This window comes from Argopecten irradians, chromosome 3 (genome assembly GCF_041381155.1).
Source record: "Argopecten irradians isolate NY chromosome 3, Ai_NY, whole genome shotgun sequence".
NCBI classification, from domain to species: Eukaryota; Metazoa; Mollusca; class Bivalvia; order Pectinida; family Pectinidae; genus Argopecten; species Argopecten irradians.
This window is the reverse complement of record NC_091136.1, coordinates 49,462,731-49,486,082: the sequence shown is the minus strand read 5'-3', so window position 1 is coordinate 49,486,082 and position 23,352 is coordinate 49,462,731. Positions and strand designations below refer to the sequence as shown.

General features: G+C 33.9%; 2 protein-coding genes across 2 annotated transcripts; one reads left to right on the top strand and one right to left on the bottom strand.

The window, feature by feature from the left end:
* Window positions 1-5,758: 5,758 nt before the first annotated feature.
* LOC138319720 (uncharacterized) lies at window positions 5,759-13,041 on the top strand. Its single transcript, XM_069262858.1, has 12 exons — window positions 5,759-5,888; window positions 6,195-6,229; window positions 7,335-7,469; window positions 7,822-8,002; window positions 8,257-8,344; window positions 8,803-8,872; window positions 10,512-10,617; window positions 10,887-10,921; window positions 11,250-11,384; window positions 11,853-12,039; window positions 12,579-12,666; window positions 12,930-13,041. The coding sequence occupies exons 1-12, from the start codon at window positions 5,822-5,824 to the stop codon at window positions 13,006-13,008; spliced, it is 1,206 nt and encodes a 401-aa protein (XP_069118959.1). The 5' UTR covers window positions 5,759-5,821; the 3' UTR covers window positions 13,009-13,041.
* A 4,409-nt stretch (window positions 13,042-17,450) lies between these two features.
* Window positions 17,451-22,159, bottom strand: LOC138319719 (ficolin-1-like). Its single transcript, XM_069262857.1, has 4 exons — window positions 22,096-22,159; window positions 20,464-20,547; window positions 20,095-20,259; window positions 17,451-17,710 (listed from the first exon to the last, which is right to left on the bottom strand). Exons 1-4 carry the CDS (start codon window positions 22,157-22,159, stop codon window positions 17,451-17,453), a joined length of 573 nt encoding a protein of 190 aa, XP_069118958.1.
* Window positions 22,160-23,352: the final 1,193 nt, after the last annotated feature.

Sequence of the window (23,352 nt, the reverse complement as noted above, 5' to 3'; positions counted from 1 at the left end):
AATATAATGCTCTTATTGGTGCAAGTTAAATCAAAACGTTTGCATTGGAAGTAATGTAATTCCCAAAATGTTGGTAGCTTTTGGTGATTAGATAATGACACATTGAAATATCATCTTGATTGATGAGTATGAAAAATACGGCACATATAGTAAATAGCTTAAATTAATTACCTGCAAAGAAGTGGAACGAAATTTGTTTCGTTAGGCAATGTTATAACATAAACGAATGCTTTGGAATGGCAAAATATCTGATGATTCAGAATTCCAGAGAGTATTCTAAAATTTAAGCAAAGAAGCAACTGTTTATAACAATACAATGTATTAAGCGAATATCATATTTGTTTTACGCACGATATTGTTCACACAAAGTCTGAATGGAATTGAAGCCTTGGTCGTTCCAGTCATCCTCAACCTGCCTATTGAATGATTGGTATTATTTATCCACATTTGAGCAAAATTGCCGACAATTGGTAGCATCTGGAGCATCAGATATGGCGTCTTGTAAAAGCCTTACACATATGCAACAGACAAAAATCTAATTTAAAGAAATATTCCATATCCGAACGTAATAAGTTTATGCTAAAAATCTACACAGTTAATTCATATTAGTATTCATCATGCAGAATATATAGATACCTGTGTTCAGAATATCTTACTTCAGGAAATCAACCTTTTTAGTCTTTTTCGGACACGTCTTTGAATATCAATTATTGATAAAAGAAATCTAGTAGTTCATACAGAAATTGCTTTATTACTATCATAATGTTAAAATTCAATAGCCCACTGCCAGATACATAATCATTAAAATGACGAAGGCAAAAATTTAGTTTCAAAACTAAATTGACTTCATTGAATCATTAAAATGTGACAAAAATTTGCCTCGGAGCAAAGTAAGCTGATGTAAATATACTGGCATGTCGTGTGGTCATGTTCCGTTTATAGGGTCTGAAATGAGTGCTCATTTCGTAGGAAATTTTATGAAACGAGTCTTAGAAGTTTTTATTATTGTGAGTATAAATTAAAACTTTGAGAGTGTCATCAAATTTCATATGAAATGATCGCTTTAAGCACCCCTTTAAGATACTTTCAACAAATAACTACAACAACAACACCTCGAATAATCTTAACATCTACATATGTTACGTAAACGGAGGCCACTGTTTTGTCACGATGTCCTAATGTCACGCCATTGTTTAATGACGTTGAGACATAAAGTAATGAATTTCTAGCCAATAAGAAGAAGCGCTCAAGGTCATATCACACTGATGACATATGCAAAATTCTATCATACCTACACGTGTAATACTGGCTGGTCCAGGGCAAAACACTCATACCTACACGTGTAATACTGGCTGGTCCAGGGCAATACACTCATACCTACTCGTGTAATACTGGCTTGTCCAGGGCAGTACACTCATACCTACACGTGTAATACTGGCTGGTCCAGGGCAGTACACTCATACCTACACGTGTAATAATGGCTGGTCCAGGGCAGTACACTCATACCTACACGTGTAATACTGACTGGTCCTGGGCAATACACTCATACCTACACGTGTAATACTGACTGGTCCAGGGCAGTACACTCATACCTACACGTGTAATACTGGCTTGGCTGGTCCAGGGCAGTACACTCATACCTACACGTGTAATACTGGCTGGTCCAGGGCAATACACTCATACCTACACGTGTAATACTGACTGGTCTAGGGCAGTACACTCATACCTACACGTGTAATACTGGCTGGCCCAGGGCAATACACTCATGTCGCCCTAGGCTGTATGGCAGGGATACCCATTCAATAAAATATCGTGACGTCACAGCGTCAACAAAATAACTATTTTCTAGGTACAATTTTAACAATTTCTTTCAGAAACAAGGGTTTGCTGGATTTACTTTAAGAGATACAAACAACAGGATTTGCGTTGAAAATATCACGCAATTTTCATGTATGGATAATTGACTTGCAGTCGCGTTTTGTTTTCGAACAAGCAAGCCTCGAGTTTTACAACATTTTGTGACCCTCGGGTAGAATATTCCTATCCGTCATAACCACATATGAAAGAGTTTTACAGTATAACACGGACGTATTGAACGCAATACGTATGTATCACTACTGTATTGGACACTTCATGTACGTTTTTTCGGATTCAGGCTCTTGATCTGCTTTTCATTCTTTGCATGGAAAAGTTACAGAGTTAGATTTCATGAGCAAGTATTGCAATATACAGAGTAAAAGTGACTGACCAAAGTGGCTTAGAAGTCAGTTATTTCTATGCCGTTGGATACAATTTGAAGCGTGTAAAAAGACAAGAAATTCGCCAGTAGATATGGATTAGATCAGGTCTCTCGTAGTATGTTCTATTTCTCGTTGTCTTGGTGTCTAGCTATACTATAGGTCATGACATAGCTACATATTATGACCTCACGCGCTACAGCTTATCGTACGACGGAAAACAAACATCTGTGAAGATAGCCGTAATAAGTATTCAGTTTCTCTTTAGCCATTTAGCATCCAAGGACAAATTCTAACAAAAACATTTAATTAGAAGGATTCATTTTGATCATTAGTAAAAGAGGGCTCATTTCACAATGAATGGTGTCAATTGACAGATAACCATTTAGCATTTATATTAAATCTGCGTTAAATAGTCAGCAGACTGAAGTGTCAAAATAACCTACGGTCGCTTATCATTTTATCTTTTATCTTCTCTCTAGCTGAGACTTTCTTCTCCTAACGCTTCCATTGTTATCACCTCAATTTCGCTTTGAGTTAGATGCTCGCTATATATGTTCTGTCATCTAGCCGAGACAAACCATATTCAATAAAAGTGCCAGTTTCTGCTCCTGCTTAGCGTTCAACATAAAGGAAGTTGCACATTTTTCTTCGGTTACAAAAGTTACATAATTTACACCATTACCATCATTGAATAATGTGAGCTTCTTATTTTACTTCAAGATGAAAATATTAAAAAATGATTAAATGAGTCCCGGAAAAAAATCCACGGCACTATACCCTATATCGATGAAGTACTGACTGCGCATGTACCAAAAGCTATACAATTAAAAAAAATGTGTTAATCAGAAACATATATACACGATTAAACATCAGTTATTGTTCAAATTATGGATACCGATTATGCTCTGTCGGCAGTGGAGCATCTTAAAAACAGCAACAAAAAAGCAATACAACAACAATATTTTTGTTCTTCCACAAACAGGACTTGTCACATCACTCGTACTAAAATACATAACTAAGCTAAATCATTGCTAAACTAGGCAATACCCAGCTTGTATCCCAAAAACATGGTTTTGAAATATCCCTTAATAGCCCTTATTATTATCTCGCTATAACATTAATGACATTTATTTTAGCATACGATGAGTCTCTCCCCGTTCATTTTTACGTTTTTGTCTACACAGGCCTTAAAGACGCTCCACTGGCGACAGGTATAATCTATGCTCATCATTTAGACAATAAGTCGTGTTTAATCGTTAATATATATGTCTAATTAACAAATAAACAATATACAGTATTTCATTTTGCTTTTAGTGCAAGCGCAATAAGTACTTCAATCCATATAGGACACAGTACTCCTGTTTTTAAAGAGAAAAAAAGTACTATTTGTCAGCGATGCAGCATCTTTAACAATACTGGAGAAGAAAGCACTTGGATTCAGAAATTTTTTTACAAACCAAAATTAAAGGAAAAGCAACAATTGTTGAGAAAAGTTTGAGAAAATTAAAACATAAAGACATGAAGTTCATCATAACTTATGCAGCAGAATACTTTTTTCGCAGTTACTTTGCTTTCTCACCACATTCGTTCTTTGGTAATGTGGACGTTACATATATAGACCTTGCGTGTCACAAATTGTTATGTGTTGGGAATCAAACGTCTGTCAAACTGCCTAAATTAAAAACCCTGTACTGCAACGGACAAAACACAGGATCCCTATGATCGCCCCTCGAAAGCAATATCAATTCCATCTAGACATTAAAAGCAATTTAAAGGAAAATAATTTTAAACAACAAAGTTGATCAAAACCTAGGAAAATGGTCAAACATCTAGGAATAAGATTAGAAGTACACTTGTACCTAAGAAATAGAGACGGTTTGTCATAGTTTCTTCGATTTCTCGGTTCCCTGGTATCTAGATGATGTCATCGTTACATATTATGACTGAAGTGACACAACAAGTCACGCGATTGAAACCAAACAGCTGTGGAGATACCCAATTTAGTAACTCGGTACAAGCATGACCAAATATGGCCTCTTGAATCACCTCGGATAAGGTTAAAAAGGAGGGCAATGATCGTAGACAAAGTAACCAATTCATTGATTCTCTGCATATTAATAATTTAAGCTTATTATTAAAATTTATAAACAAGACATCACCAAATGGAAGAAGGGATAACAGGATAACATTTTTAACACTCTAATTAACAGTAAACAGGCAGATGTGTAAATCAGAATTATTTGAAAGGACTATGTAGATTTTTGGCCTTTTTGGCTTAAAAATCCGTCAAAATTTTCAAGCCAGTTTAGTGATTAAATTGCTGAATGTTAAATATCGAGTGTGCATTCTAGACACAATATATATAATGATTTTGTATCATTGCAGCTGCATTTCTGCATTATAAACATGTATTTATTATGGAAGTGTCGGCATTTGGCATGTCTGTCCTTCTTTTTCATCTAGAAACCACAGAGCGCATCATTGAACGCATTGTGACTTGGGAATAAGACATATGTATGATGTCGCGACAATTGTGTAAGCTTATCATACCGATATATCAGTTGTCGGCCGTACGTGAGAGACGTCCAAACACGTTATCAGTAAATATGTTGTCTTTATTTGTGCATTGCCAGCAAAATTCACTGGTATTAATTAATTAAGGTAAACCATATTAAACGTTTTCATGGTCATCGACAATATCCTTATAATTATGCATGTCCTGAATAAGACAGGAATTGATAGAACTTTACATCGTCGCCAGCGTAGTCCCAAAAAGTAAAAAAAAAAAATTTAAAAAATAGCTGTATGTTGAAAAGATAATGTATAGAAAAGTCCCGATATGTTGTGTGTACACTAACTTGATTTAATTCATATCTTTAGTGAGTATTAATTCGGTCTTGTCATGTTCGTTAAGATGGATGCTTTATTCATTCCGAATACCAATATTGATTGAAGACTCAAACACATAAGTACAGAACTTCATAAGTAGATGTATATATTAATAAACGACGGAGGCAAGTGGTCAAAGAATGGAGCAAAATGGAAAATTATGCTTATTTGATTAATATGCTATACAGTTATGTCGTTGGACAAATCACCTTAGGTAACTTCAGCAAAATGTTTTGAACAATTGGGGCCTGGCTGTAAGCTAAAAAGGAGCCTCATCATCTGGACTCCTTCAAATGTATTACCTTACTTTAAATCTCTCAGCACTGTGTATATGATTATCCAGTTATGTGAATATATTTTAGATTTGTTGTTATATCAAGATCTGATGAGATGAGTTTTGGATCGTGGAGCCCATTAGACCCATAATAACAAGTACAACACATGTCACATCGATCTTTAATCCAAAGCAAATGATAGCAGTTTATTTGCTAAGACAAATTTTGATTTTGTTATGATCTTACCTTTATGCTTGTCCTCAAATTGAAGCGTGTTTATTGTGGTAATTTAAAAATTGGGTCTCTTACATAATTAATATTTAGGTAAAGGTCAGATAAGTCCTGACCTTTGTTCTTCGTCCAATAAGTTCTAGATAAGACAGTGTCCATTGTCACTTTGGTCAAGAACAATTCACGATGAAGGTTGCCTTGTTACTCTGCTTTGCTGTCGGCACGGTGCTGACTCAACAGCCAAACCCCTGTCGTGAGTATCACTTTTTATTCGCTTTCTTTGGAGTTCTGATTTTATGATTTTAAATTTTGTTAACAGTCATGGCCATTTAGGGACGTGCAATGTTAAGGAGTTAAAGGAAAGGAAACCAAAGTATCAAGTGAAAAAATCACCGACTTCCAACTACCTCACGTAAAATTCGAACACAAAACATATAGGTGAAGGGCTAGTAATATTATATCGAAAATATCAAAATGTTTAAATATGATTCTGCAATTTTTAATTAATTATGTTCCTTTTGTTATTTCCATATAACAATCGCATTTTGTTTTGAAACAGAATCGCCTGGTCAATGGGAAGGACGGGAAATAAGAGTAAGTAGATTAATGTCATAGTTGTATTAATCGTTGGTTACACTTAAGCAATCATTCTAATCGTTTTCATTTAATACGTACATATAATGGATCAAACTTCGATCTCTGACTTGTTATGTCCTTTTTGTATATATTACATTTATTTGATTCGATTTCTATTGTCAATCAAAATAAATTAAACTCACTCAATCTAACATATTTTATTTAAAAATAATCCAAAAGAATTCTTAAGTATATACTTGAACTTAAATCTGCATACTTAGAATAGTCATAATGGTTTTATATACATGACATATGGAGTGTAAACATGTATCAAAGCATAAAAGTGGGAGTATTTATAACAGCTTATACATCCTATTAAAACGCAGAAGTACTTTTAATTACTATGATAACGCTAAATGGTGTTAAGGATAGCGTCCTCATTTCACTATAATTAATTTTTCTTTGTTTTCATACCAAATCTGGCTTTCTTTTTATTATTTTGCATACCACTATGAAAAAAATAATCAGAGTATGGCGCGAAACTCCGACGTTATCGTGACGTCACAATAAAGACATTGATGTTGCGTATTGATTCGGAAAAAAGAATCCCTTGAAAAACCACTACAATGTTACATTTAAACATACTTCATTTTATCAAATAGAGTATAAAATTAATAATAAGTATTGATGTCACTATTTTTTTAATTTTATCGGGTTATGGAAAAAAAAATGTATGCAAACTACGCGGATTCACACAGTTTGCGGATTCACACAGTTTGCAAACAGTTTTATTCATACCCCGATAAAATTAAAAAAATAGTGACATCAATGCTTAATTGAATTTATTTAATCATCGCCCTCACCGCCATCATCGTAGCATGGAGTTATGCGTGTGGTTGATGATGGTTGAAGTTGGTACGGTGGTAGTAAACATTCGTCAATAAAGAAATGATGAGTTTGTGAAGAATTTAGCCTAGGTCTTTATCGTGGTTACCTGCGGCGAAGAACAGAGAACGCTAGTTTAAAGGGGAAAAACATGAGGCTCTATGTGGATCTGTGCATTTGCTGCTCTGTGTTTGCATTATATTCGTCATTTATATATATATAACATGCATTGTTGTAGGTTGATTATAGCCAAAAGTACGAGGAACGTCGCCGACTCTTCTACGATGAAACCAATAAGCGTACTCGTACCATTGCGGAAGTAGAATTTAACAGCACAAGGGACTTCTACGATGTTCTCGATATTTACTCCACGGTAATGATAATTTGTATTTAATAAATAACGAGGAATAATTATGAACGTCTGCTCACTCATGTGTTTATGGCTATCAAGTTTATCATTTATTAATCTGACTATTTTAAAGCAAATAACGTCTTTATAAATAACTTGTTTACTAAAATCGAGAACTCGGTTATTCAGAATTATCAAATTGCAAAAATTATACGTCATATCGCATTTGAGTATTTATTCTTGCATACTGCCAGTTATGTTTTGCTTTCCTCAGTCACATAAAAAGAGAAAATGCTTTATTTTATTGCCTCCGTATCATATTTGCTTGAAATAGTTTTAAATCTGTCCCTTAATTTGATCTATCAAAATTGTACAGAACCAGCGATACAGTATCAACATGAGGACCCGTCAGTGTAACGTATCAACAATAGACAGGCCATTCCGTTACCGCGGGGTCCACCCCAACGCCAAATTCGAACAGCTTGTTTCCCTAGGACTCACGGGATTCCCAGGGGAGAGCATCCAGTTGGCTATCTTCTCAGCCAATGAAACAGACGGTAATTAATTATCATGCGTATTAGTATGACAATATGAAAATATTATTTTGCAAACCATAGCTTCTGCAGTGGAAGCAGTTATTGCATTTAATAAACTACTGTAATTCGGTAACAGTTTCTGTTTATCAATTTTTCATTCGGTAAAGGAAAACATTTTTACGTTGAAAATGAAATAAATAAAATTTTAATTGATCATATGCTATGATATCGTCATTATGTTAAAATGTTCTTAATTCATTATTCTTTTTTCGCAGAGTTCTACACTGGAACAGTAACCTACCCAGCTTGTATTCCAGTCACCAACATCCACATTACTCAGAAATATGGATTTGAGCATAGCGAGTAAGTGTTTCAAATAATAAACAAACTTCTATTTGAACATGAAATGAAATCAGCATTGTGTAATAAACATGCTAACCTTCATATTGATATCAGTAAATCTGAATACATACCGCTCATTGTCTTGGAATATCAACAGGTCGTTATTAGGTAGTATTGCAATATCTAGATTTGTGGAAAAAAATAATATGGGATTTGTTCTGAGAAGTATCTGTGATTTCGTTGTACTATATGATTGAATGTGCAATCTCACTATGATAAGGAAGGACGAGTTTGTCTTATACACGCATGCATAAGTAGTCAGGTTTTTTTCTTCATATTTTCACTTACCAAGGATTATGGTACCGTTATATGTTCGAAATAAATACTGTGTTGATATGAATAGATTGCATAATTACCAGTTGAAAATTAGAAGAAATTACTTATACATTGTATACTTATTAAGTTGACTTTTATTGCAGTTATTTCGACATCACCGCCGGTATTTCTGACCCGATGGCTTTCGTTCCTCCACAAGAGTGTACGAAATCATACTAGATAATATAGGCTTATGTAATTTTATTTATTCATTAAAACTTGAAAAAATCATGTTGACAATTGTTTTATATTATATGAGTATATTACGAAAGCCTAGAAGGGTTTATTTCAAAATGTTAAAAAAACTAACATTGCTTTAAATTTATTTGCTAGAAATTGTACCTTCTAGGCTTTCATAGTTTACTTTCCATGTATATTGAAACTACTTCATTCAATTTCAAACGGAAACTGTTTGAAAAAACCCCCGAAAAGACCATCAACAAAAGAAAAAACACAATAAAAACAAAAAAACGCCGAATATCAAAGTAACATTTTGTATAAATTCCTAGTTGCATGGTGACGAAATAAAAGGTCCTTGATTGGTAAATATTAGCAATGTAGGTTTTGTGATGTAGTAATTATGTTCAGCTATATAATCATTTTAAAAATTAATTTGGAGTATTTTTTTTTATTTACATAATAGAACCTTATGTTGTAACTTTAGATGACAATTAAAGATGCTCCATTTTGAAGTAAAATAAGAAGCTCAAACTTTTCAATGGTGGTAACTTTTGTTACTGAAGAAACATACTAATTCGCCTGCTCCTGTTTTAAAAGAGGAAAATGCCATTCGTCAGCGGTGTAACATCTTTAAATAACATAATTATTGTTTTGTCTGATATTAAACAAAAACATCATCTCAATAAAATAACTTTCTGTTGTTTTCATTCCTAAGAAATTTAATGCACTTACGTTACTTTACAAAATCCATTCATTAATTGATGTTCTATCAAGGTATCCATGTTTTGCTACATATCAACAATTAAAATTGTATTTCGAATTAGTTTTTGAAACAAAATGTTAAACGATTATACCTGAGGAATATTTTTTTTTAAATTTAGTTTTAAGTTGTGGACATAATTGATAACATACGCACTAATTGGACTAACTCATGAAGCTCAAAACCAGTTCATGTATTTGAGTTTATCCTTAGAAAATTACTGTATTTGAAAATCACACACAATACCAAAGTGAATATATTTTTAGATTATGTCGATATAACACAAACCACCAAGTGTCCTCTGAATCAACCGCTTTATGATTAGAGTGCACAGAAAAATGTATTCAAGATAATCCTTATTATTTTATCTTTTACTTCTATAATCACTTTCATTTAGACATTATCACGCTGACGTTTTAATCAATAAAATGGCATACTATAAACGACGACGTCATTTTTGCGTTATGGCCTTATAATATAAAAAATGCTTGCTACAAGCAAAATTTAATCATTTATAAAATGGTAAGAAAAAAATTAGTACATAAATCAGGTAGCTCTATTCTTTAATCGAGAGTCATGGAGACGCAATAGGTGCAAAAAGTATTATGTAGTTGGAAGCATGGGTAAAGAAATGTGAGTCATTATTTGTTAATTGAATTGCATTAAAGTTATATCCCAATATACAAACATGATGTAATATGAAAATATACTTCAACAATATTATATAAATTTAAAAGCAGACATCAATGCGATGAAGGTGTGAGACCGAGAAATGTTATAGCGGCTCCCGATATTTATACCTCTACAGCGATAAGATAAGGGAAGGTACCGGCCAATAGATGGTCGGGCATACGTATAATAAGGAAGACCTAACGTAGAAATGCCACTTCGGTCAATACTCCTCATATCGACATGAAGGCCGCCATACTTCTCTGTCTCGCCATTGGCGCTGTCCTCGGACAAATACCAACCCCTTGTCGTGAGTACACATCCTTTTATAACTAAAAGAACTTGGCGAAGGTTTGCAAGCACTGATTGCTTTCTATCAATGACAAATGCTTATCGCAGTCGTTTATTTTGAAAAAAATAAACTTCGCTACATTTTGTATTATATTAGTAAATTGCAAAAAAATGAGCACAAACTTGTATAAATATAAAATGCTAAATTTACATATCATCTCGTGCTGAATTATTAAATAGCTGTCTTCGTTAACAATCGCTATGCTAATTGTTTACATTATACTGCAGTTTCCCCAAAACAATGGGAAGGACGAGAGATCAGGGTAAGTACATCTTATAAACATGATTTAGATGAATTAAACCTAACACTTACCATAACCTTCATGTAGAAGTATTCGTTACAAAATAAAATCAAAGACGTATTTAGACGATATATTCCCTCCGAGTTATATATAAAGAAAACAATGTTATAAACACTACCTCATCTTAATAACAAATTAAATACCATAGCGTATATGTATAAGAAGATTAGAAATAATTTCATGTTAAGGGAAATATAAACCCGAAGACTTGTCCACAAGGCCATATGTCACCGTATGACATATATGTGCCTGAAACATTTCGTTTTTCAATATTTGTTCCTAACTTCAGGTTGATTACAGTCAAAAGTATGAAGAGAGAAGGCGTTTGTTTTATGACGAGACCAACCTGAGGACCCACACTATGGCTGAGGTCGAGCTTAACAGCACTCGCGAGTTTTATGACGTCATCATGTTGTTTAAAGAGGTATTTATTGATAAAACAAATTTTAACTGTGGCAAGTTTTTATCTGTTCGACAGAATTTTGATAAAAATCACCGAAACTAAATTTCTTTGGAATTATTTTTAAAGAATAATTATGGTTTTGTAATTTTGCGGTTTCCATGAGGATTATTGACAAAGAAACATGCCACAAAATTCAGAAAAGAAAACATAGCTACCCTTGTATTGATGTTTGATCCAAGTTTTCGTAATAATCGTCATTCTCCTGGTTACTTACATGTGTAACAAGTATTCACTAAAAGTTGACATTTGACCTATATAAGTCACATTTATTCACATTGGCATAATGTACCACGATCATGTTTAGCTCAGTGAATAGTCGGGCAAAGAAAATCAGTCTGAATGCGTTCATTGGTCTTACAAAAGTCCTTTATTTTGTGGTATCGGAAAGGTAGTGGGCCTTTAACAATGTGTCGTTTTTACTATCTATAGAGGAAGATGTACAGTCTGAACAGGAGGACTCAGCAGTGTAACGTTACAGATATAGAGCCTGATAGATCTTTCCACTACAGGGGTGTGCATCCCAACGCCAGATTTGAAGGTATCGTGTCACTAGGGGCAGCAGGATTCCCAGGCGAGAACATCGATGTCGAGATTTTCTCAGCTAATGAGACAAGCGGTAAGTACACACAATGTTCCAATGATAGAAGGATGTCAATAGCATAACATGTCTCATCTGGACTAAATAAATAAAAACGTGTAAATTTTTCTAAACTATCAATGATACAATCTCCATTTATATATAGGTTATTCGTATTTCTAAAGCCAGGAAAAGATGGAAGCGTGAAAACTCATGTTGTTACATTTCTGAAAATAGCCTTATCAAAATATTGCGACTGATACAGAAGACCATATCTAAAAGTCTTACGTTGCATTGTTGTTCATAATTTTCTGAGAATGGCTATTCTCTAGGCAGATTTAATTCTTTGTTTTCTTTGAGATAGTCTTTGTAGCTTCATATTGTTATCAGACTGATTATTATATTTTAGGTTGTGTTCATCACGTAATAAATAAGAGCTTTATCGACTTCATTTACTTAGGATAATGTGATTCAATCACTATACGTGTAGTTTTTGGGTTGTGTAGAGATCTTTTCATGTATAATAGGTATTAAATTCCAATTGTTTTGCTAATTAATTGACGTATCCTTTCCAATAGAATATTACACCGGACTAGTCACTTCTCCTGGATGCATTCCTGTTAACAATTATCACGTATCTCAGAAGTATGGATTTGAACATTCAAAGTAAGTACTCAACATATAATAGTTTTAATAATCAAGTGCAAAATGGAAAAGTAAATATTTCCTGAAGAAAACGAACATTTATTCGTTCGTTTTAAATATTTAGAATTAATGGTGTTTAGCAATGTTTTATATTAATGTTTTCACGAATAAAAATCCATTGCAAAGGATTAATTATATGTTTTAAAGTCAATTTGAAGGTGATATTAAGAAGAATTTTTTTATTTTGGAGATACATTGTCAGAGTAAATATTTTACATTTTTAGTTACTTCGACATCACCATTGGTATCACCGATCCCGAAGCATTCGTGCCACCACCAAACTGTAAAGCCCCACCATCATAGGTTATCGTGTAATAAAACAACTACATAATACAATGCATTGAGAGTTGTTATTTCCTACTGGCTATTTTGAATTCGATTGAAAACTCTAATTAACTTAACCTCTTAACCTGCCATATAGAGTACATAACACACACAATATTATGAGTATAGGAATGTATAAATTGAATCCCGCGAGGTTGTGCTCATTTATAATTTTCTGTAATGTTTTTTACTTTTTTTTAGACATTAACTGCTATGCGTTTATACTGAATTTATCTCGACGTGAAATTTAGTGGAGGGTATATATCTCTCAGAACTATAAATATATTATAAAAACCATAAGGAATACAAATTAAAAATTAATTACTTAAATTTCTTAAGTTGCCTTTCTAAGTATTTGATAGTTATTAGATATAACACAAAGATTGCCACATATACAACTCAGAATACAACAAATAGAGAATGGTTGTGGAGGACGAATATAAGCAAGAACCCGTTTTCATATCAAGGGGATATCTATACCCTTTTATGCGGGTATCTTTAGAAGGTCAAATGTTGTAAATTTGAAAAAAATCAATAACAATTTTCTAATTTCTAATAAATTAATAAAGTATACATTTTCTTTATTTTAAAGACGATACCAGAAGCTGCGTCAAAAATTGAACAGGTTTATCTAATGATAACACATACAATTCAATTTCATACAGAAATTCACGCAAATAAGTTTCATCATTTATAATAGATATTTAAATTAATTAATTGTTTTATCACAGTATCGATTGATTCCAAATTACATGCTTAGCATATTATATTCTCTCAGTTATCTCTATGTTTATTATAGAACGATAAAAACGTACCCGGCCAACTTTACCATACGACAATATCCGTTGAGAAGTCTTTAAAGGTACAGTTGTGTTAATTATCATAAATAAATAAACAACAATGCACATAGAGATCGGAAACTCCTTCAACAGCTTACTTACACCGTCTGAAAGTTATTGAACTATGGTAACATATCAAAGTTACCCTTCTGCATTTATCTTATTAGGAGAATAGGAGAAAACCCATAGGCACATACAGGGTACATCTGCCGATCTTCAAAATGGCGGAGTGCTACATGTATATCTTCAATATCATAATAATAGACATAAAACAGCGTGCATCGCAAACTGTTTGTTCATGTTCAATCATAGTATTTTTTCAAAAAATATTAGAAAGAATCATACCACTGGTATTGTTATTAAAAGGTTTCCCAGCTATATACAGATCGTATATTGGTGAAAATGAATGAGAACGTTTAGCAAATTAATTACTTGTAATGCAAGTTCATACAAATGTAGACGAAAGAAGAACTTCGTGTAATTTGAGGACGGAGTGCCGTCTTAAAGACTGAATCGACTGAACAACATTAACGATAATAGTCGATCGCTATTACACAGGTTTTCAATCTAAATAAAAAGAGTATCAATCAAATGATCTTCAGAAACAAAAATTGTTCTTCAGTGCATGGTCAAATTTCTTTTCGCACATGTCATGATCCACATTATTTGCAAATGATCAATTTCCAATGGTTAAAAAATTAAAGTATTTTAACCTAGGTAACCACAAGAATAAATCTTCCAAAATCGCCTGAGTGGGATATTCTATGTTGATATTTGCTTTAAGAGCAGGTTCTTGGCTGGACGGGGTGTTCTAGGTTGATGTATGCTTTAAGAACAGGTACTCGGCTGGTTGGGGTATTCTAGGTTGATGTTTGCTTTAAGAACAGGTACTCGGCTGGTTGGGGTATTCTATGTTGATGTATGCTTTAAGAACAGGTAATCGGCTGGCTGGGGTATTCTATGCTGATATATGCTTTAAGAACATGTACTCGGCTGGTTGGGGTATTCTATGCTGATATATGCTTTAAGAACAGGTACTCGGCCGGTTGGAGTATTCTATGTTGATATATGCTGTAAGAACAGGTACTCGGCTGGTTGGGGTATTCTATGTTGATATATGCTTTAAGAACAGGTACTCGGCTGGTAGGGGTATTCTAGGTTGATGTATGCTTTAAGAACAGGTACTCGTCTGGCTGGGGTATTCTATGCTGATATATGCTTTAAGAACATGTACTCGGCTGGTTAGGGTATTCTATGCTGATGTATGCTTTAAGAACAAATACTCGGCCGGTTGGAGTATTCTATGTTGATATATATATATGCTGTAAGAACAGGTACTCGGCTGGTTGGGGTATTCTATGTTGATATATGCTTTAAGAACAGGTACTCGGCCGGTTGGGGTATTCTATGCTGATATATGCTTTAAGAACAGGTACTCGGCCGGTTGGGGTATTCTATGCTGATATATGCTTTAAGAACAGGTACTCGGCCGGTTGGGGTATTCTATGTTGATATATGCTTTAAGAACAGGTACTCGTCTGGTTGGGGTATTCTATGTTGATATATGCTTTAAGAACAGGTACTCGTCTGGTTGGGGTATTCTATGTTGATGTTTGCTTTAAGAACAGGTACTCGGCTGGTTGGGGTATTCTATGTTGATGTATGCTTTAAGAACAGGTAATCGGCTGGTTGGTTGTATTCTATGCTGGTATATGCTTTAAGAACAGGTACTCGGCTGGTTGGGGTATTCTATGCTGATATATGCTTTAAGAACAGGTACTCGGCTGGTTGGGGTATTCTATGTTGATATATGCTTTAAGAACAGGTACTCGGCCGGTTGGGGTATTCTATGCTGAGTTATGCTTTAAGAACAGGTACTCGTCTGGTTGGGGTATTCTATGTTGATATATGCTTTAAGAACAAGTACTCGGCCGGTTGGGGTATTCTATGTTGAGTTATGCTTTAAGAACAGGTACTCGTCTGGTTGGGGTATATTAAGTTGATCTATGCTTTAAGAACAGGTACTCGGGTGTTTCCTATGTACATTTCCTATGTACATTTGTCAGGACTAGAAATGAAGGTTAAACTGAAGCGTATCATCAAATATAACCGGGTCATCGTCACTGACAAAGTGCTCGCGTCTGAGGAGCCTGTAAAACTGTAAAACAAGGTCATCAAAGTGTTCAGAATTGTTATTTGTGAACCGGGCAAAAATGTAGGTCTTTGGCATTTTCAGTAGCTGTGAGATGATGGTTTGAGGACAATGTTGCTTGTAACAATTAATTGACATGTTAATCTTTTACGACGTAAGTTTTTTTTTCGGCGTACGTATATGGCGAGATTATATCTGTGGCCAATCAATCGCTTTGTATTTTTTTCAATTTGTGTTTGTAAAAGGGACTCTCGGTTCTTGTTTTCAAATATCAGGTCCTATTCTACGTATATACCTAAACCAAAAAATTAACAGAATACAAAATATTCTATTCTGGTATTTAATCTTTATATATAAAGTCCAAAGACTGTAATACAATATTTCCGAAATACCGCCGTATTAAACGTTATGTAGAAATTATTCTGGAAGCCGCAACGATTGTTAATAATGTGATGAAGGTATTTCCACTTTTACTATTCTTACCATTGATACTTTGCTTGATGTTTTTTTGTTTTAACTGTACCTACCTGCTCGTCTCACTATACTACAAATATTTCGCCATTCGTATCTTAACATATATATCTAGACGCGTCTTTCCTCGCTTCAAGTTTGTAATGATGAATAATTGTAAGATGTACAAAAAAAATTCTCAAGACAATAGATCACCAAAACGTTAGACTACCAAGACAATAGATCACCAAAATGTTAGACTACCAAGATAATAGATCACCAAAATGTTAGACTACCAAGACAATAGATCACCAAAATGTTAGACTACCAAGACAATAGATCACCAAAATGTTAGACTGCCAAGACAATAGATCACCAAAATGTTAGACTACCAAGACAATAGATCACCAAAATGTTAGACTACCAAGACAATAGATCACCAAAATGTTAGACTACCAAGACAATAGATCACCAAAATGTTAGACTACCAAGACAATAGATCACCAAAATGTTAGACTACCAAGACAATAGATCACCAAAATGTTAGACTGCCAAGATAATAGATCACCAAGACAAAATACTATGAAGACAACAGACCAACAAGACAATAAACCATTAAGGCATGAGATCATTATGACAACATATCATTGATAAAATATACCACCAAGACAATAAACCATTATTAAGATAATAGACCACAATGACAATTGACCACCACACCAAAAGACCATCAAGAAGACAAAAGATAACCAAAACAATTGATCACTAAAATAAAACAAACATCAAGACAATAGATCACCAAGACAATAAACCATTAAGAAATTAGATCGAAATGACAATAGACCATCAAAACAAACACCATGTACACAATAACCCATTACGACAATAAATATACCACCGAGACAATATACCACCTAGATAATATACAGACAAAATAATTTCTGTATTTAATTCACCATTCTCCTGCTATGGACGAACTATCAGCGAACCATCATTAGTGGTTTCTTTAACGGCTTCTGCAATAATTGCATATCATAAAAATAGACCCAGCTCATAGTCGTGCCGCCGGCGTCATCTGGTGCTAAGTTCATCTCATATCGACCGTTCAGGTTAGATGTCAAGCAGCGGTAGTACCACCAGGCGCCGTGATACGCATGGGCACAGTTGTCATCAGGGTAGATGTCGTTATCTTTGTCATACGTGGTGAAGTAGTGTCCATTGTGTTTGGCCAGTGCATCGTCTTAAAATACAAAATAAATATAAAAGTCAACGTGATGCATTTTTATAGTAACTTACAGAGAGTTCTTACCCATCGTACATCTTACCCCTTGTCTAATTTAGATCGAGACAGTGTTTGTATGAGATTTCTTGCGAGGTATATGTATATCAATCTGAAACCTGGTTATACAAGTCAAATAGCCTTGTCCCAGTGACATCCCTATTTTATGTAACATTGATATTCTAACTTCAAGATTAGTATAATAAAATACCTTCAATTAAAAAAAAATATGATTTTAAACAATTTCTTTGATTTATTTTTGATATTTGAAATATGAAAAGCACCAAAACACAGTAAAATGCAATCGAATTAAGAAACATACTTTTAAAGATGGAAATCGTAGAAATAAATACCATGTACTCTGAACCCGTTTATATCGATGTCCCTGATAATACGACGAAGGGACAATCAAATGTATTGGGTTAACGATTCACTTTTATTTAGATTTGAACAGTACTTTAATAAATCTGATTCAAAACTAAATGAGTTCTATTGTAATTAATCACATACGTAATTTTGACGATAAAAAATCACCAAAACCACGGAAATGTTTTGAATTAGCATGCATACTTAGCATGCGATTTCATTATCTAAATCAGTTAAACAACCATCAATAAAGCAACCTTAACACATATACCATTTAAGCAATGGTGATATTGATAATTTACGCCCAAATAAGTATATCGCATTTTAACCACATATTACACTTATAACAGACCAGGAATTTTGTCCAATACTATGCGATGTCATTATTAAAGTGATATGTGCCGTAATGTTTTTACCTGTTTTGATACATATGATTTTCAATGCACCTGACTGCCTGGAACGTCACTACCTAGACAGGATGTTGGCTTCTATGCAAAGAACTATGCACGATTTGTGCCCTTTTTGACCCCAAAACTTGAATTTTAAGTATCGAGTACATGTACATAGGTATGGTGTTGTATATATTTGCAGTTGTAGTTGCTATGGTTACCATTCCTAACTTACATAAATTATGAAAATGTGGAAATTTTGTGAATTTTATATTTTCTCCTGTTTTCATGTATTTCATATGTTTATTTTGGCAAATACATAATTAGTAAGCATATTTTACAATTGAATCAAGGAACGTTTTAAATACTTCAAATACAATTGTTATTGATCCAAAGGTGCTATTTGACAATGTACAAAGTGAGCATATCAGCATATCGAACTGAATATCGCTTCGTCATAGAAACGTTTTTTTGGGGACGTGGATGTGGCGCGGTGGTATAAGTCGTATGTTTGGATAGGCGATTGGGTGCCGTAGATCGTGAGTTCGAGGCTCGAATAGAGAACGAGTCAATAAATTGTCATCCTTTGTTAAATTGTGTTTCTTTGATATGTCAAATACAACAACTAAAATTCTTAGCACTAAGTTTGGGGGTAAAAAGGGACTAAAACCATAGATAGTCATTTGATGAAATAAAAACATACGAAAACTAAACGAGAGAGTAAAACAAAGCTAGAAAAATCAGCATATCAAAATAAGTTCGTTTATTTACCAATTATGACAGTTATAAATTTAATTTAACCTGATTGCATCGCACGTACCTAAAAGGGAGGTTATTTTCTTCTAAACGTTGACGAAATAAAAACATAGAAAAAAATATAATAAATTAATGAATTATGAATATATGGTCATTTCTTTACCATTTATGACACATATTGTTACTTGAAATAGACCTGACTGTGCGAGATGTAAATGTCTACTTTAGAGGTTGTGTGCTTCCTGACTTTGACTAAAGAAACATATAAAATAGATAAATGAATAAATAAATAAGCACATAAATAGATTAATAGAATCTTACATGGGTCTGTGAAATGGACAGGGATATCTCACCCTCGTGAAAGATTTTGGCCGGTCAACCCTAGGCTTGCCGAGGGTTGACGGCCAATATCTTTCACGAGGGTTGAGATATCCCTGTCCATTTCACAGACCCATGTTTGATTCCTTTTTCTCCCATACTTAGTAGAAAAAATGATGAAATTCCACTTGGTTTCCAGCTTTATCATCGCGCCATTATCGTAGGAACGTCGTTATGCGTCAAAATTGATGACGTCATCTACAATGCACGCCGCAGTTACGCCGCATGTATTGATGACGTCACGTTATTGTCTAGCGTGTGTGAGCTGTCTTACAACCCCCTGTGTAAGATAGAGATATCTTTTCCCTAGCAACCACAGGATATTCCTGTGAAGTATGGGAGAAAAATGAATTCATACATCAAGTAGATAGATAGATGAATAAATAAATAAATAAGTAAATAAATAAATAAACACACATGACTTAAAATCGACCTGAGTGAGACGAGACAACCTACGTGAAAGGTCACTGATGAACCCGTTAATTGACAGTTTGTAGAGGTGATATCCATTAGGTATCTGAAATTCAGCGTACTGGGCGACGCCTATCTTCCCATTACAACCCTCCATTTCCACGCGGAGAGTCCTCGGGCTGGTTGGCAGAAGATGGGTGATTTCATTACCTTTAATTTAACAAAAAGTGCTATTGTTATTATTAGTGTTCACAGTTGTGCGGGAGCAAAACCGAAAAAAATAGAGTAAACTATTAAAACTAACAACCAATATCGCTTCACATATCCACAACATTTTTACTTGTTTTTTTTTTAATTTACATATAATCTAAAAAGAATACTAACTGTTTTTCGTCTGCCTTCATATCGACTCACCTATCCAGAAATTTCCACGTAGATCTCCAAATCCAGCTTTGTATGCGTCCCAGTTACGATAAAAATCTACATCAGCACTCTCTTCTTTGTATCACCTGTGATGGTATTTATTCAAATACTTAATAGTTCAGATAGAAATTCACGGCAATGTCAATATATAAAGGATTACCTTGTTTCTTGATGAATGTCAGTGATATTTTATCGAGTGGAATGGAAACTTTGATATTTGTTCACGAGTGCTAAGCATAAATATAAAAAAAGGTTTCACCTCACCAGATACAATATGACCGTAATTCACAAATGCACACGAATTGGGCTTCTGTAATGGCCGCAATTTGGTAGCAGTGTACAGTAGATTTGCAAAATTCAGCAAAATAAAGTCCGGGTTTAAAATGTAACCTCTATGCTTACTGTACAGTAGTATTATGTTTGTTTAAATTCACACAACATCTACAATTGTTTTGCAATGGGTTTTTTCGGACAAGTGTGATGTTTGTGTTGTTTTTTTTTCAAGCCTGAAAAACCATGACACTCATTTTTTTAATTGAAAAAAATGAGATTTTTCACCAAAAATTACACCCCCTCCAGATAGAATTTTTTTTTTGAACAAAGTTTAAAACCAAACATCAATATATGTCTGCTTGTAATTTATTTCTAGATCTAAATGATTTTAATTAAAAAAAAAAATCATTTTTGTTTTATTTTTTTTATTATCATTTTTGATTTATTTTAAAAAATCAGGTAATTGATATATTTATAATGAAGAATAAATTTACAGACATTTAAAGACAGATTCTTGTGCAGTAATGTTGCGGATGAACTTGGACTGCCTTAAGTGACTCCCTGTCTTATGTGACTTTTTGTAATGGTCCCTTGGAAAGTCACATAATATAGCCTCGACTGTACCCTATTTAACGTGAGACACCCTAAGTGCGTACATACACACTAATATTACTAATCGTCCGGTAGGCCTACTTTAATACAGGCTAGAGCGAGTGTACTTAATGGAGAACGAACAATATATTATTCATTATTACTATGATTCATTTTCAGTTTGTGTTTATCTGCAGATAAGTTGTCGGAGGCAGTACTGTACAGTTTCTAATAGTCGCGTTGATATTAATTTCGTTAAATTCGCGAATTCACCAAATCTCGCAAATTTTGAAATCTGGCTTTACCATAGTTTTACACATCACATCATATCAAGACATGAGAATAAAGTTTTCAGGGGCAAAAATAAACCATCGCGAACGAGTTACAAATAGTCAATGCGGAATTTTACACTTACAAAATATAACAATTAAATGTATACAGTAGTATACTATTCTAACAATGCTGATTTTATGTTCAGAGATGTATTATCAAATTTTATGTAGTAAATATCAGTTCTCGAAAGAGGACTTCATATGTAAAAAAAGTGTTTGTTTTGCATTCATGTCCTGGCTGTTGAAGCTTTATTTAGATAATTTTTAATGGATCCCGGAGATTATTGATTTTTAGAGGAATTATCTTTCTTCAGAAATGTGGGGCCGCGGTGACCTAATGAGTTAGATGTCTCAACATATTAACACAAGTCCTTCACCTCTGGGTAGCGAGTTCGCATTCCATGTGAGGCAATTGCCAGGTACTGACCGCTGGTCGGTGTTTTTCTCTGGGTAATCCGGCTTTCCTCCACAAACAAGCCTGGCACCTCCATGACTCTGGCTATTATAGGACGTTAAACTAATAAAACTTAAATTCTTCAGAAATGTTACTGTTATATAAAGAGTGAATTGTTATTACTTAATAACTAAATAAACATTTTTAACTTTAAAACAATGCAATTGGATGAAAATGATAGAAACACTTTATATTAATCATTAAAATTATATGTGCAATATTTTGAGAAGTGCAATTTTTACACTGCATATATTTTCAATTTTCATTTTTCAAGTACAATTACACTGTAAGAGCTGAAAATATTTTTGAAGTATGTATAAATGGAGTGGGGTGGGCGACTGGTTTGTCAGTGTAATTTACTAGAAAGGGTGTGTTTGTTCGTAGTTTTCGGCGGCATGTCACTATAAAAAGGCATGCGTCCCACAAAAGGAGAGACGAACGAATATACCACAGTCTCCTAAAGTATACAGATATATATTCACACAATCAATGCGTTCCACAAAGTTGAGGCCGTCCTAAAACGAGTCTAGCTGTTAATAACATTGTGATATACGAAACTTTAAACAATAACGTTTTGTATCTGTGAAAATCGTATGTCGGGTTCATGTGGCATCTTTCGGGAGATGGAGCGGTTTGGAAACAACACGTGTGGTTGTGGTCTTCCCAGGCTGTTTGTAAATAGCCTCAATAAATCATTGAATAGTATATTGCTTTTTGTGACGATTCCATCAGTGTAATATGTATTAATGCAGAACCATATATAAATATTTTACAATACCCAAGTGTGATGACAGGCGTTTTACTCTTTAGATATGTTTTCTCTATATCATATGTAATACTGTGTCAACGTCTATAACTTGGTGGGCCATATAACACTACCCAATTTTAGAAAAAAAGTATGATTTTTAAGCGTATGATTATTACAAACTGTATATGACGTGACATTTGTACGGAGGTACATTGGTGACACGAACAAAATACTTTTTAACGTAGGACAAAAATATTTTCATTCTATGTAGTGTGAATTTGACACTATTCATTTGTCTAGCAAGGTAAGATTTTCGGGAGAAATCGACCTTGAATAAGGTAGTTATCTGCCAAATTGATCGTGGATTTTGTGTCAAATTATTCAATTAAATCGGAAACTATTACCCGATTACTCAAATACAGTATAATCTTTATAACATCTTATGGAAGTAGCCCGACCAGGAAAACGCTCAGTTCATTCTA